This window comes from Dermacentor silvarum, chromosome 11 (genome assembly GCF_013339745.2).
Source record: "Dermacentor silvarum isolate Dsil-2018 chromosome 11, BIME_Dsil_1.4, whole genome shotgun sequence".
Classification (NCBI taxonomy): domain Eukaryota; kingdom Metazoa; phylum Arthropoda; class Arachnida; order Ixodida; family Ixodidae; genus Dermacentor; species Dermacentor silvarum.
The window spans coordinates 8,312,289-8,325,789 of record NC_051164.1 but is presented as its reverse complement, the minus strand read 5'-3'; the positions used below and the strand labels follow the sequence as shown (position 1 = coordinate 8,325,789).

At 51.0% G+C, this 13,501-nt stretch overlaps 1 protein-coding gene across 1 annotated transcript; it reads left to right on the top strand.

Moving 5' to 3' along the window:
- Positions 1 to 2,723: 2,723 nt before the first annotated feature.
- On the top strand, positions 2,724 to 4,868 carry LOC119433624 (acetylcholinesterase). Its single transcript, XM_037700881.1, has one exon. It carries the CDS (start codon positions 2,724 to 2,726, stop codon positions 4,866 to 4,868), a length of 2,145 nt encoding a protein of 714 aa, XP_037556809.1.
- Positions 4,869 to 13,501: the final 8,633 nt, after the last annotated feature.

Below are 13,501 nucleotides of genomic sequence, written 5' to 3'. Positions count from 1 at the left end.
GCCGCGGTGGTGATCACTGTGCATGCTCGCGGTGTCCATATATATAAACCCGTGTTCACGAAGTGAAACTTAACTCTAACTTTTTATTCATCATCATCATCACCAGCCTATATTTTATCTCCACTGCAGGACGAAGGCCTCTCCCTGCGATCTCCAATTACCCCTGTCTTGCGCTAGCTGATTCCAACTTGCGCCTGCAAATTTCCTAACTTTATGACTCCACGCAGTTTTCTGCCGTCCTCGACTGCGCTTCCCTTGTCTTGGTATCCATTCTGTAACCCTAATGGTCCACCGGTTATCCATCCTGCGCATTACATGGCCTGCCCAGCTCCATTTCGCCCTCTTAATGTCAACTAGAATATTGACTATCCCCGTTTGCTCTCTGATCCACACCGCTCTCTTCTTGTCTCTTAACGTTAGGCCTAACATTTTTCGTTCCATCGCTCTTTGTGCGGTCCTTAACTTGAGAACAACTTATCTTATCTCGAGAACAAGTTAAGGACCGCGCAAAACTTTTTATTCATTTATCCGTTAATCTGTGACACTCCCTCGGTACTCGTTAGGGTGCCTCGATGTCCTTCTCGCCCACCGCTGTTTGTTCCTTGTTTTGTGGTGTGCCCATAATGAAGACAATCCTCCGAACCCAATACTTTGTTAATGCGCAAGCCCACGGCAGAGCGTCAGTCTGTGGACAAATGCGACGAAATTTAAGATCCGGGTGACTGGGAGATCATGGGATATCAATATATAGGTGATCAGAAGGGTGCGCTAAATGGCGCTGGACGCCAAGGAGTACTCTGGTGCCTCGATATTACCCGTGAGACTGTGAGACTCCGTGGGAGTCTCAGAGATTAGTGTGAAAGTCTTGGGTTCGGTGGATTGTCTTCATTATGGGCACACCACAAAGCAAGAAAGGAACAAACAAAGAAAACATCGCGGTGCATGCACTGGCGGGGGGGGGGGGGGTATTCTCCAAGAGTCCACCTCGTGGACTGTACATTTCGGCCGCCGCTGATTGGCAACAGCTGCACGAGTGAGGAGAAGACAGGTGCCCTCAGCCAGTCTCCTTCTCGCTCGTGCAGCTGCATCCAATCAGCGACAGCCAAAATTGACAGTCCACTAGGTGGACTCTTACAGAATACCCCTCCTGGTCTAAGCGAAACGGACGCTACAAACACTGAGGGTTTTCCTTCAGTCTCATCTCGTGCACAGTTGATGTGCGACGCCTGCGATGCAGGTGGTGGTGGGGTGGAAAACATTTATTATATGTATATATATATACATGTATATATACAGAGAGAGAAAATTGGGGCGAGCGAGAGTCGGGTGTAGGATTTACAATGACGACAATGGAATTAAGGGCCGGTCCCCTACAATATGTAGGAGGGGTCTCTAGTGCGGAATCACTGTGGCTTCCGCAGCAGCTCGGGCCCTAGCCACGAGGGCTCTTTGGCCCTCTAAGGTAGAGCAGCCGAGCAGGGCAGCCTCCCAGCTATGTAGGGGGGATGGGGGTGGGGGATAAGCCGGGTTAGAGGGGCATGCCCACACCATGTGGAACACATCCGAGAACGTGCACTCACAGTGCGGCCACTCCCCGGTGAAGGTCGGGTTCAAGTATTGAAGTACTGCCGGGCACAGCACCGCATTAGTGTAGAGCCGGAGGGTCCAGTGCTGCCGTCTCTTCTTATTCCGCCAGCGTTGTGAGACGCCTAGTCGCTGCCAGGTCGATGTTCTGGCTGCGCAGCAGCATTTCACTCGTGTGAGCTTCGACTTCGAGACCTGTGTTCTGCATATTCTATTAGCCCATGTAATTGTAAACAAAAAATAATTCGGAATTGAACGGATCAAACAGACTACCCTGAGGCACCAGCGCAACAGGGATGCCGCTTACACCGCTCCGCAAAAAAAAAAATGCTCCAATGGCAACGCAAGCGGGTGGTGGTGGTGAAAAGCATTTGTTCAGTGTGAAGAGAGGTGTGGGTCCCCTAGTGGGAGCGAGGCTGACCAGTGGGAACGCTTCTGCAAGGAAAGTTCCTGGACATCAACGTAGCCTCAATACGTTTCAACAAACGAATACAAAGTAAATTGCCATAAACAACAACAAGAAAGAAAAAAAAACGGAAAGAACAGAACATGAACGAACGTGAAGGAAGGACAGCCTGATACGTCACTGACACCATGCAAAGCCTAAAGTAGCAGAAGCAGCTACGTCAGCCAAGCGATGCGAAATACTGTCTAGCTCTTTGTCGTCTTTTCTGTCTAGATCTTGCAACATGGTCGAAGATACATTTCATTTGATAAAGAGAGCTGGGCGTTGATGATGTCAAATGCTCGTGGAGTCGCCGCATGGCGATCAGCTAGCACAGAGCAGTAGTGGAGCTCTGGTACATTAGACCGCAGACCACGCGACCTTCTCTACTCGAAGAAAATAGAAGTGTAACAACCACATATTTCGGAAGAGCGTGCAGGCATGGCAACGTAAGAATTTAAAGGGCACCCGTTATATGCAACTGAGGAGCGCGTCGGTCACGCCTTGCGAAAGGATTCACTAGCTGGAAGGTGCGGTGAGCATTAACAATAGATGGCGTGCGTTACGGGTCATAGGAAGAAGAAGAAAAGATTGCGAAGTGTGTAGACGCTTTGTTCTCCCGCTGTTCTCAGCAGACAGTCACAAGAAAGCCGCCGAGACTCCTTCCGGTCTCTTCGTACTTTCGGAACAGGACATGGTCCCTAGAGATCCCGGCAAGCCGGTGCCGCAGACCGAACCTTCAAAGGGAAAATCAAGGAGACACCGCACATCGGTCGTCGACAAGGAACAGCCTGCTTCGTCGACCTCGCGCTCTTGTTCATTGCAGTCGAGGCAGTCACTTGACATAATGCCTGATGCGCCCGCTCGGATGCGCCACCCGGACCCTGCGCACGGAGCTCAAGCCAGGCCTCCCACCACTGAAAGCAGCGGCACCGCCGCCGCCCTTGCAGCGGCTGGAAAAATCAGTGTCTCAACCTCGAAGCCTAACGACAAACCCGTTGAGGCTGACCCTGGAGTCGTTTCACAATCGGAGAAACCGGTGGACCAGCAGGTCCAAGTGGTACCGACTTTAAAGTACCGGCAGAGCCAACCAGAAACGCTCTCTGTGAAAAACCTGCACACGAAGCAGTCTACAGGTGCGTTATCAGCCGGCTCCGATGCTGCTCTTGCAGCGCATACCAGGGACAGCAGCAGGTTTTACAGCGTCACCGCCTTATTCCTATTGGTCGCGGCCATCGTCGTGGGAGGCCTGTTCGCGGTGATCTTCTTGTTTACTAAGTGGGAGAGCCAGGTGCTGCTCCAGGTTCCGGGCCTGGGCAGGTTCCGCGGCTTCGTCCTCGTGATCGAGAACCAGCCGGTGTACGTGTTTCGAGGGGTTCGCTTCGGTCAGGACACGTCAGGGGAGAAGCGGTTCGACAGGCCCGCCGCTTGGACCGAGAACAGAAACGTGGTCACAGACGCGAGGCTGTCCAAACCGGGCTGCGTGCAGGAACCGCTGAAGGAGAAGGACAAATCCATCGAGCTCAACAACGACACAACCGAGGACTGTTTGCACCTGAACGTGTGGACACCATGTACGGAGGCCTCGGAGCCCGGCTGCCGCAGGACGGTCGTGGTTTTCCTCTCATCGCAGGGTTTCCAACAGGGCAACAACAACCACTATGACGGCCGCTGGTTCGCCGCTCTCGGCCAGGTGGTCGTGGTGGTGCCGAATTTCAGGCTGGGTGCCTTCGGCTTCCTCGACCTTGGCGTTCCCGGCGCCCCGGGAAACGTGGCGCTGGACGACCAGCGTCTGGCGCTGGAGTGGGTGGTGTCGCACATTGGTAGCTTCGGTGGCAACGCCAGTGACATCGTCCTCATGGGCAGTGCCGCCGGTGCGTGGTCGGTGGGTGCTCACATCACTGGCGATGATCCGTTCTGGCGTCACGAACGATTCGCCAAGGTCATCCTTCACAGCGAGTCGCCGTTTAGGAGATACTACGCCAACACCATCCGCCAGGTGACGCAGCTGTTGAGGTGCCCGGTGGAAGACCGTCTGTCGCAGCTGTCCTGTCTTCGCAACGCTTCGGCGCGCGACGTAGTGCGCGTGACGAGCTCGTGGGACTGCCGCCAGGGCCCCTCCACGACGCGCGCGCCGGAGTCAGCGGCGCGCGTCGTCGGCCGTCGCTTTCTCGTGGGCGTAGTCTCGGACGAAGGGTCCCACTTAGCTGACTCGTTGCGCAGGCTGCCGTCGCGCGAACAGAACTTGCGCTGGATGGCTAGCGAGTTCCTGCGCACCGTGTTCCGCATAAAGCTCAGCGCCGAGCTCGCGGACGCCTACCGCAGCTCCGTCACGACCGAAGGAGGCGATGCTTCCGGAGATGGTTCGTCGGTCAGCCAGCTCCTGGGCGACGTGCTCCACGTGTGCCCACTCGTGCGACTGGCGCTAGAGCTTGCAGCCGAGCACAGGAATATGGTGTGGGGCTTTCTGTTCGACCACCGCGCCAGCTTCGCACCACCGTACGATGGGACGGGCGCACCGCGGTTCTCCGAGCTCGACTTCGTGTTCGGCCGCGTCTTCGATGGCTCCGTCGGACCTGCCAGTTTGGATGAGCAGCGAATGGCTAGGCAGCTCATCGAACTTTGGGCCGGATTTGCCAAGAGAGGTTCGTTGCCCAGGGTCAACCAGAACACCTGGCCTTCCTACACCGATGGCAGGGCGGTCCACGTGCGCATCACCCAGCAGGGGCTGGAAGAAATGTGGGACTTCAAGAAGAACAACTGTTCCATTGTGGCCAGCTACGTTCCGTACGCTGCCGACGATACTGCAGCGCGGAGGAAAAAGAACACGACCGCGTGATCCACGTCGAACCCCGTTTCCAGACAGTGATTCGAAGAGGGTGTGTTAAAAACTACTGCCTCGCTTTCTGCTTGAATTAAGTAGGTACTATTGAATTGCTATTAACTGATTGCCCTTTATCTTGGTTGCTCCGTCTTAACTGCGCCATTAATATCGCTGGACTGTCGAGACCTGTAGTATGTCGTAAACCACGTGACTTTCTACCGCTTCTAATTTATTTTTTCAGGATTACGTATGAAAATCGTTGTAATTATACTACTAGAAGGTGAGCTGCGTTGTACTCTTGGCTTCAGAAGCTGTGAAGTGCGCAGACAACACGAGGTATAAGCTTATGGGCCTGACCTTCAACTAACATAAATATTACACGCTTGCTTAACGTGACGGAGACATCCGTGCTGATTGCCCGTCGAGACCACAGTGTCACATTTAGTTCAGCTTCCACGCTAGAGACAGCGTATTGCTGCTATCTGCACCAGGAGCTGCTGCGTCAGTGAGCATTTCTGTAGGGCCCCCAGGCGCTAAATTTGATACGCGAGATCACGCGGTGCGCTAAACCAAAATGGCAGGGTAGTATTCGCTCCTATTTCAAGTGCTGTGCACAACCTCGAGATTTGCGGCTTTTCATCGCCGTTCATCATTGTACACAAAGAAGAACTCCGGCATTTATAATCATTATGCTTTGAACATATGATAGTTTTATTTGCACGGAGTTCGTGGACTCAGTATACTAAGAAGTGCCTTGCTTGATAATTCATGACTAGAACTCACGCTTGCCGCATTACTCCGGGAGGTTTTAATGCTGCGAATTGTTTGTTTTTTGTTAAATTAAAATTACATTGATTTGGGCTCTTATGTGTACGCATTTTAAGCACAGGTTCAATGAAGATCGGATAAATAAAGTTGAAGCTATCGGCTTTCCATACGTATTCGTGCACACATATGACTCAAATCGAAAAGGGCTGCTTCGGAAAGGGGAAGCCGTTTTCCGTGCACACATATGACAACTTGCCTAATGGAGCTGAGTGGAAGCCAACGGAATGCCCGAAGATTTGTAGCGTGCACTTCCTCAGCGATGAGACGTTGATGAACCTTCCCTCTCAGTCGTATATGCCGACAATTTTCCCTCAAGCCTACTGCAAGGTGAATGCTGCCGCCGGGGACAGAAACTCGTACAATCAACGTGAGCTTTGTTTCAGTTAAAATGCACGCAAAAAATGATATATGTATATATGTATATGTCTCGCTTCTAACAGCCTAGCATATCACCGTGACATCATTTGGTGCACTTTTTGAGAGAAAAATAATTAGCGTACTTGCACTGGAGGAGGCGCAATGCGAAAACGACAGCGGAGCTGATGGGCACCTAGCTAGTCCTGGCTTTTGGGCTAGGCTAAGCACTACCAAGTCATCCCCAGCATTCCCGGGAATTTATTGATTATTGATTGATTACCGATTAGATGTTGATTGGCTATTGATTGGCTATCGCAATGTATTGGCTGTGTAGTTGGGCTTGGCTAAGCACTAACAAGTCATCCCCTGCATTTTGCGGAATTTATTGATTATTGATCGATTATGGATTACCTATTGATTGGCTATGGCTTGGCTATCGATGACTGACTAAGCTGAAGTAGTCCCAGCCATGCTTAGGTAGGCTTAGCCAGTTTCAGCTTCGCTAGTTCACAGGGGTATGTGCCATTGCGCTTGGACCCTTTCTGCACTACCACCAGGATCGGCCCACATTTTTTGTGGACGACTAACGGAATAACGGCCGGCTTAAAAGGCTCCGCTGTCAAAAAAGTTACAGGCCTGCTCGGCACACGCGGCACAGTCACAGCGTAAGCTGGTTGAGCGGCGCTAGAGTAGCTCCAATTTTGGCACCACGCACAACAAGGCCTTCGTGGCAAAGTGTCTTCGCCTCGATTTTGACGAGAACGATCTGAACTGTTCGCCGTGCGATGGCGAGCTGCGGTTGTAATGCTCTCTGCACAGCAGTCTGCTGAGTCCGATGATGCCTAGTTGTAGCCGCGCACGTAGCTCTACGATTCGCTTCTTCAGCAGCGGTTCGTACCTTGCGAGGAGATGCCATAATGTGTAGCGAAGAGGTACCCAGAATACGTGGCGCACATCTAACATCGGGATAGCGTTGATTGCGCGCCTCGTTTGAATCGCATAGCGTCTGAATCGCATCTCGTCGCACGCGGCGATTGCAGGCACGTTAACTAGATGGCGTCACCATACTGTCGGAGGCTCGGGTCGTCTGCGCCTGCGCGCCTCGGCAGGCGCGCAGGCGCAGAGGCGCAGGGCGCGTATGAAGGGAATATTTCTTCTGCCTGATAGCAAGCGCTTGCGTAGCTCAGTGGTAAGGTATCTGACTCCCACGCAGCGGGCCGGGGTTCGTTCCTGGCGGAGAGCGGGTACTGCTCGCGGCATCCTGGACTAGGGACGCCGCCCACCTCGGACGATTTTAGCGTCTGCTCACTTCCCTAAATAAAGTTTATTCCTCCTCCCTCCCGCGATAGCGGCTACGGGGCGGCGGCGGCGGCGGCATCATCGCGACCAGAAACGGCTTGGAATGAGCCCATAGCAGCTTACGCTGTAAAATACTCTATATAATGTCAGGACACGTCATGCGTGCATGCCATTCATGTCACGTACGTTATGCCATGCACGGCATCACATGTCATTCATGTCATACCACGCGTGTTACGGAAGCGGCGGATTGCGATGTTGATGGCATTGAAGGTAACGAAAAGACTGCGTCGAGTCCGCCAAGTTGGCTTCTCTGCAGCGCGGCGGAACATTTGACTTCATTTTAGGCCACGTGATTGCGCTCGGCGAGTAGCGTCGCGAGCGGCAAAATGAATAGGTAGGCGCAACTCTGCTCCTTTGGGAGCATATACAGAGACACTGATGACATCAAACCCAGTGAGACCTTTACCTCCAGTAACCTGGCTTTGATACCAGCTTCAAACGCGTCTGCCAGGCATTCGAGGTCTTGGTCGTTGGCGAACAACACGGGAATGTTCAGCTTTCTTTCTTCACTATTCTGGGCCAGAGAGCGAGCGATCATCGCCCACCACGTGTCCACGAAATAGAAGGAACATCTGGGACTCAATAGGTTGAGATGCAGTTCTCTAAGTTTGGAGGTCAATGCGAACTATAAGGAGCTATCATCACGCCCCTCGCTAGGTCACCGCTTGACAGCAAAAGGTGCAGTGAGGTGACATGGCTCAATAAAATCAACTCGCACGGAGCGAACCGTCGTGCGTTATTTTCGAGGTAGGACATAATCGTGATCTTTGAAAATCTCGGGTAGATAAACAACTTGGCGTCCTCAACGGGGAAGTAACTGCAAAAACGACACCTTTTCTATGGTGTCGCTTTCATATAGATTCGCGCAGACATGTGGCACTACGTCGTACTCTGGGATGTCGACTAGTGCGCAAATCTTCGCTAAGTTTCTTTTTGATGGCAGTAATCGAAAAAAAAAAAACATCATCCACTGCTCCGCTCGCCGTATGCGGAATGGCAGCGTGAGTTCATTCAAAGTTTCGTTCGCAGCAAGTGCTGCAATCCAGCTATAGTGAAATGTGTAGTTATCTTTAAGAGAATTTTCGACGTCATCGATAGCGAAGGTATCTAACGCACGCCTTTCTTTCAGGACCTGGGCTACAAGCCAGTCACTTTGCTCTTCAGGCACAGATTTGCTTAGGCTGACTTTCCTGAGCGCTTTGTTTCGCACAAAAGCCACAAAAGCCGAGAATCAGCCGCTGCGTCTCTACGTTTGCATCCGTGCCGCTAAGTGGCGTTTGCGGGGCTCCAAACTTCAGGTACTCCTTAAAGGTGTCCGAGAAGACGTCGATCATGACGGGGCAGTGCAGGCTGAGCTCGCTTTCACAAGCGCTTTCACAACTATCCGCCTGTCCTTGTCCTACACGCGTAAGTATACAGGGAAGCCTTAGGATTGCCAGCGAAGTGGTCGTCCAGGAAGCTCGCAATCGCAGTCGGAAGCTCAGAGGGACGTGTCTCGAACATAGTCCACTTACTCAAGATATCAGCGCCTTAATAGACGCCTTCTCACGCATAGCAGAGAAGCGATTGAGCCTGCCTGCCGAAACAAAAGCTCCAATGTGAGACGGACGATGCAGTGGTACTGTAACAAGTGCAGCACCGCACAGAACTTGGTCTTCTGCTGAGGTTGGGACGTCGAGCTCGTATATGTAGAGGCAGGCACACTAGTGAAATGTGTCCAGGGATTACTCAAACTCATCGATGCACTATACTGTTCACCTGTACTATGGAAGCGCCACGTTCCAACACGTGCTTTATGGAAATAAGAAATAAATTACTCTCTCACGCGAGCAAAAGCTAGCTGAAGCACATAAAGTACAATTTCAGGCAATACATTAATACAACCAAGCAGAATGACTTTCCCTGCGCGGCCTTTTGGTTAGGTGACGGTACACATACACTGGTTTCTCTGTTTCACCGTTGAGTGATGCCACATGTCATTTTTGCTCCACTTTCAGAGCCAAATTAAACGTATAATTATTTTGTTTACGGGATACAAACATGCGCGTTTCCGTCAATGTGACACATAATCTTCTCATTCCGATCACAACGTAAACACATGTTCCGAGTGCACGGTAGAAAGACCCTTTCCCCTGCGAGACTATTGCGTTCTTTTTCTCAGTTAAGCAATTTTCAATGTCATTCGCCACCAGCTCTGGGCAAATTAAGAGACAGCAAGCGCTAGGGAACCAGGTCGCTAGTTGTTGTTGACTCAAAACATGGCTCGTACCCACGAGGGGGATTGGCCACACTGGATGAATGGAAACCTACACCCAACAACGTAGAAAAGGGGTAAAGGCGAACAATCAAAATGAAGCATTTGGCAACTAACTCCTAACGCAGATTTTCAGAACGCCTATACATAAACTAAATAAATAAAAATTTAAATTTAATCTAACTACAAAAATAAAAATAAAATAGCATGTCCCAAGGTTGGTACCATACCAGCGTAACCTTCCGGATGCTTCAATGAATTTGTGCACAGCAGTGGTCATCGAACCATGGCTTGTGCCTAATTGACAGGCCCCAAAAGACAACATGTTTGGTGTTGTAAGTGCCAAACGCAGATTACTAGTTGGAAATATGAGAAACATTCTACGGAGGGAGGAGAACCGGCGGCAAGAAAGAAATGGTCAGTAGTTTCTGTTTCATTACAAAAGGAGCAGAGGTCAGTGATAGATAAATCAGATCTATGAAGATAAAAATTTAGGCTAGTGTCCAAACTACATGCAGAAGAAGAAGAAGAAGAAGAAGAAGAACCTCATCTGTGAGGACGAGCACTGTGCCGCGGTCGTAGACAACTAGAAGCAGAAGGAAGCATGGGTGCCAGATTTTCGAGGACACTTCAATGGCGTGGACGCGAGCCTTCAAAGCAGCAGCCTCTGCCACTCAAGAAGCGGCAGCCCCGGGTCTCTGCGGAGATGGAAGCGAAGGCCGCGGCGCACGAACTGTCGCCGCAGGAACTGTACTGGGATCCGCGCTACAAGAGCTACTTCTACGCCGGCGCACTCTCGGCCGCGCCGGGCGCGGCGGCCTCCCATCAAGAGGCGGTTAGCCATGGAGCTCAGACGGCTACCGCCAGTGAGGCCCAAGCGTCGACCTCAGCGCTACGAACCGGTCGGAGGAAGAGCTCCATATTCGTACGCAGGCGAGTGCGCGGTGGTGCGTGTGGCTGAAAGAGTGAGAATGGTTAACGCTAATTGGCTTGGAATATTATTACTTGACAGGGTGTGAACCTGGACGAGTTGGTAATTCACAGCTAGCAAACACGCAAAAGCGCTTTACGAACGGCACATAAGCAAAGAAACAAGTAGTGCCGTGTTTGTTGCACCTGTTCATTTGCGATGCCCCAATACGTGAAGCGATTTTTCAAGTTTACGCTTATTCCATCCTTCGTGAGGATGGAATAAGCGTGTCAATAAAACAAACTCGCATGTTCGCAGAAGCGCACGACCAAACTTGGGCGCGTCAAGCACACGAACGCGTCGCATGGAGGCAATTTGCAGAGGCGCATTAAGGACCGCCGGCAGGAACAAGAAAAAGTTCAGACACTCTCTGAGACTAAGGTCAATACACGCACCCGTGGATAGTAAACAAAAAAATTACACCATCTTCCCGAGGGGAACCATGGGCTGATGCGGAGCATCGTGGTCGTTATAACGGCGTTCACGCGATGTGATGGGCGGCGCGCTCGCGGTCGCGTGCAGCATCGGGAGCAGCCTCTCGTTGTTGACGTTTACACGCGGCTTCCCGTTCTCGAACTTCGGGTTCCGCCGCTCGCTTCGTACGTTTACGTTGAACTTCACGGTCCCGAACCTCAGGTTCTGCTGCTCGACGTTCACGAACCAACGCGGCTTCCCGTTCTCGAAGGTCGGGTTCCGCCGCTCGCTTCGTACGTTTACGTTGAACTTCACGGTCCCGAACCTCAGGTTCTGCTGCTCGACGTTCACGAACCAACGCGGCTTCCCGTTCTCGAAGCTCAGGATCCGCTGCTCGACGTTGACGTTTCGAAGCGGCTTCGCGTTGGCGAACTGAATCTGGATCCGCTGCGCGTCGCCGACGTTTGCGTTCTGAGTCGCGAGCTCATCTCTGCGCAGCCTTGTCTTCAGAGGTGCTCGCGGTTGTTAATGAACTGGCTGCTGCTGTTTGAAGATGTGCCAGACAGTTCGTTGACAGATTCGTTGGCGCCCATTCAGCGCATCGGACGGCGCAGCGTGACTAAACCGAAGCAGCAACTGAGGCAGCGGCGCATGCACCGGGTTTATATAAGCAGCTGGCGCGGAGAGGAGGAGGAGAGAGAGAGGCGCGCATGCGCGCGCTATCGCACAGGTGGCGGATGAAGACACGGAGGGAGAAGCGCGTTATCGAACCATAGAGTTTCTAAATAAAAAACCTAGAGGGAAAACTGGCGCTTGTGTCTACGGGGGTTCTCCTGAACGTCGCCTCAACCTACATGGGAATGATGGGAAGTACAGGCTTCGGATTGACTTCTGTCTTGAAACTGGTGGCGTTTGCATGCGGCGCAGTAAACGAAGCTGTATTAAAACATTTTCATGCAAAAATTAATTTTATATATGTTGTGTTTTATATAATGCATAATACATTGAATAAAGTTTGTATGACTTTGAGATTGAAGCATGGTTTACCACCAGGGTATGCATCGTTCTGCCTGATTTAGCGCCATTGAATAATTATTTATTTACTTTCACAACAGCAATAACAACCGTGCATGTGCTTATATAAAAAATACTCATCAAATATTTATGGAAATAAAAATTTTGTATTATGAGAAAAGTGTTGCGCCTTTGAGAGAAATGTTACAAGTGTCGTCTGCTACGACGCCTGCTCGCTGCGAACGCGGGGAAAGTGAACTTTTCTCGCAGACGGTACGCACTTGCGAACTCTCTCGCTCTTTCGAAAGGCTGCATCGGCTGTCACGATTGATGAACGCCTTCGAATACTTTTAAACACATCTGCTGCAGTGCTATCTTAGACGCTTGTGGCCTCTTACGAGCATGCTTCACTATATTGTATGTTGACGCACCGCTTCTTCTGAAGTGCGCGCCAGCAACTGTTATGTCGTGGCTTTGCGCTTACCCGTTTTGCGACAGCAGACTACAGCCAGGAAGCAGCAACCTTTCCTACCACAAGTAAGTTTGTGTTCTCAAATGTCCTGAAACAACCATTTCAATGAACACATAAACGAGTAATGTGCAATGAAGCCCTCAATCAAATTTGATTGTCAAGCCAGTAGAAGAGCAACTATGTAGCAAACAAAATGCTTTATGCGAGCAGTCAGCAGTCTTTCTATTGCACTCTGCATCATGAGCAAAAAAAATTACTGACAGCTTAATTAAACACCCAGCATATGTCTGCAGCTACACTTAACAGCTTTAAGGATAGCAGCATGTACAAGAAGCCAAAGTGCTGTAGCAAAGCAGAAAGTTGCATCTACGTACTGACCACACAAAACACGACTGAACGAAAGTTGTTAGGTGCAATGGTAAGAGTCGGGAAGAGAGCAGTGTGGATCAGAGAGAAAATGGGGAAAGCCGATATTCCGTTTCATATTAAGAGAGAGAAAAAAAGGAACTGGGGCAGGCCATGTAATGCATAGGGCATATAGCTGTCGGACTATTACAGTTACCGAATGGGGTGCCAAGTGAAGAGAAGCGCAGTCGAGGTTGGCAGAAATTTTGGCGAGGTGATGAAATTGGAAAATTTGTGTGTGCAAGTTGGAATCGGCTAGTGCAAGACTGGGGTAATTGGAAATCTCTAGAGGAGGCCCTCGTCCTGTACTGTACATATAAATAGACTGGTGATGATGATGATGACTGACCACTTTCTGCACTTTTTGTGTTGAATAAACAGGTTTCCAATTGACAATCCCATCCTCCTGCAAAAATGGCTTCAAGCCATGGGTCTGAGAGGCTTTGCTCCAACCAGACGTCATACTCTGTGCTCTGCCCACTTCGAGCAATCGAACTTTTGGGGTGGTCTACAACGACGCCGACTGCGTGAAGGGGCAGTGCCGACTTTGTTTCAACCAAGCAGTGACAACA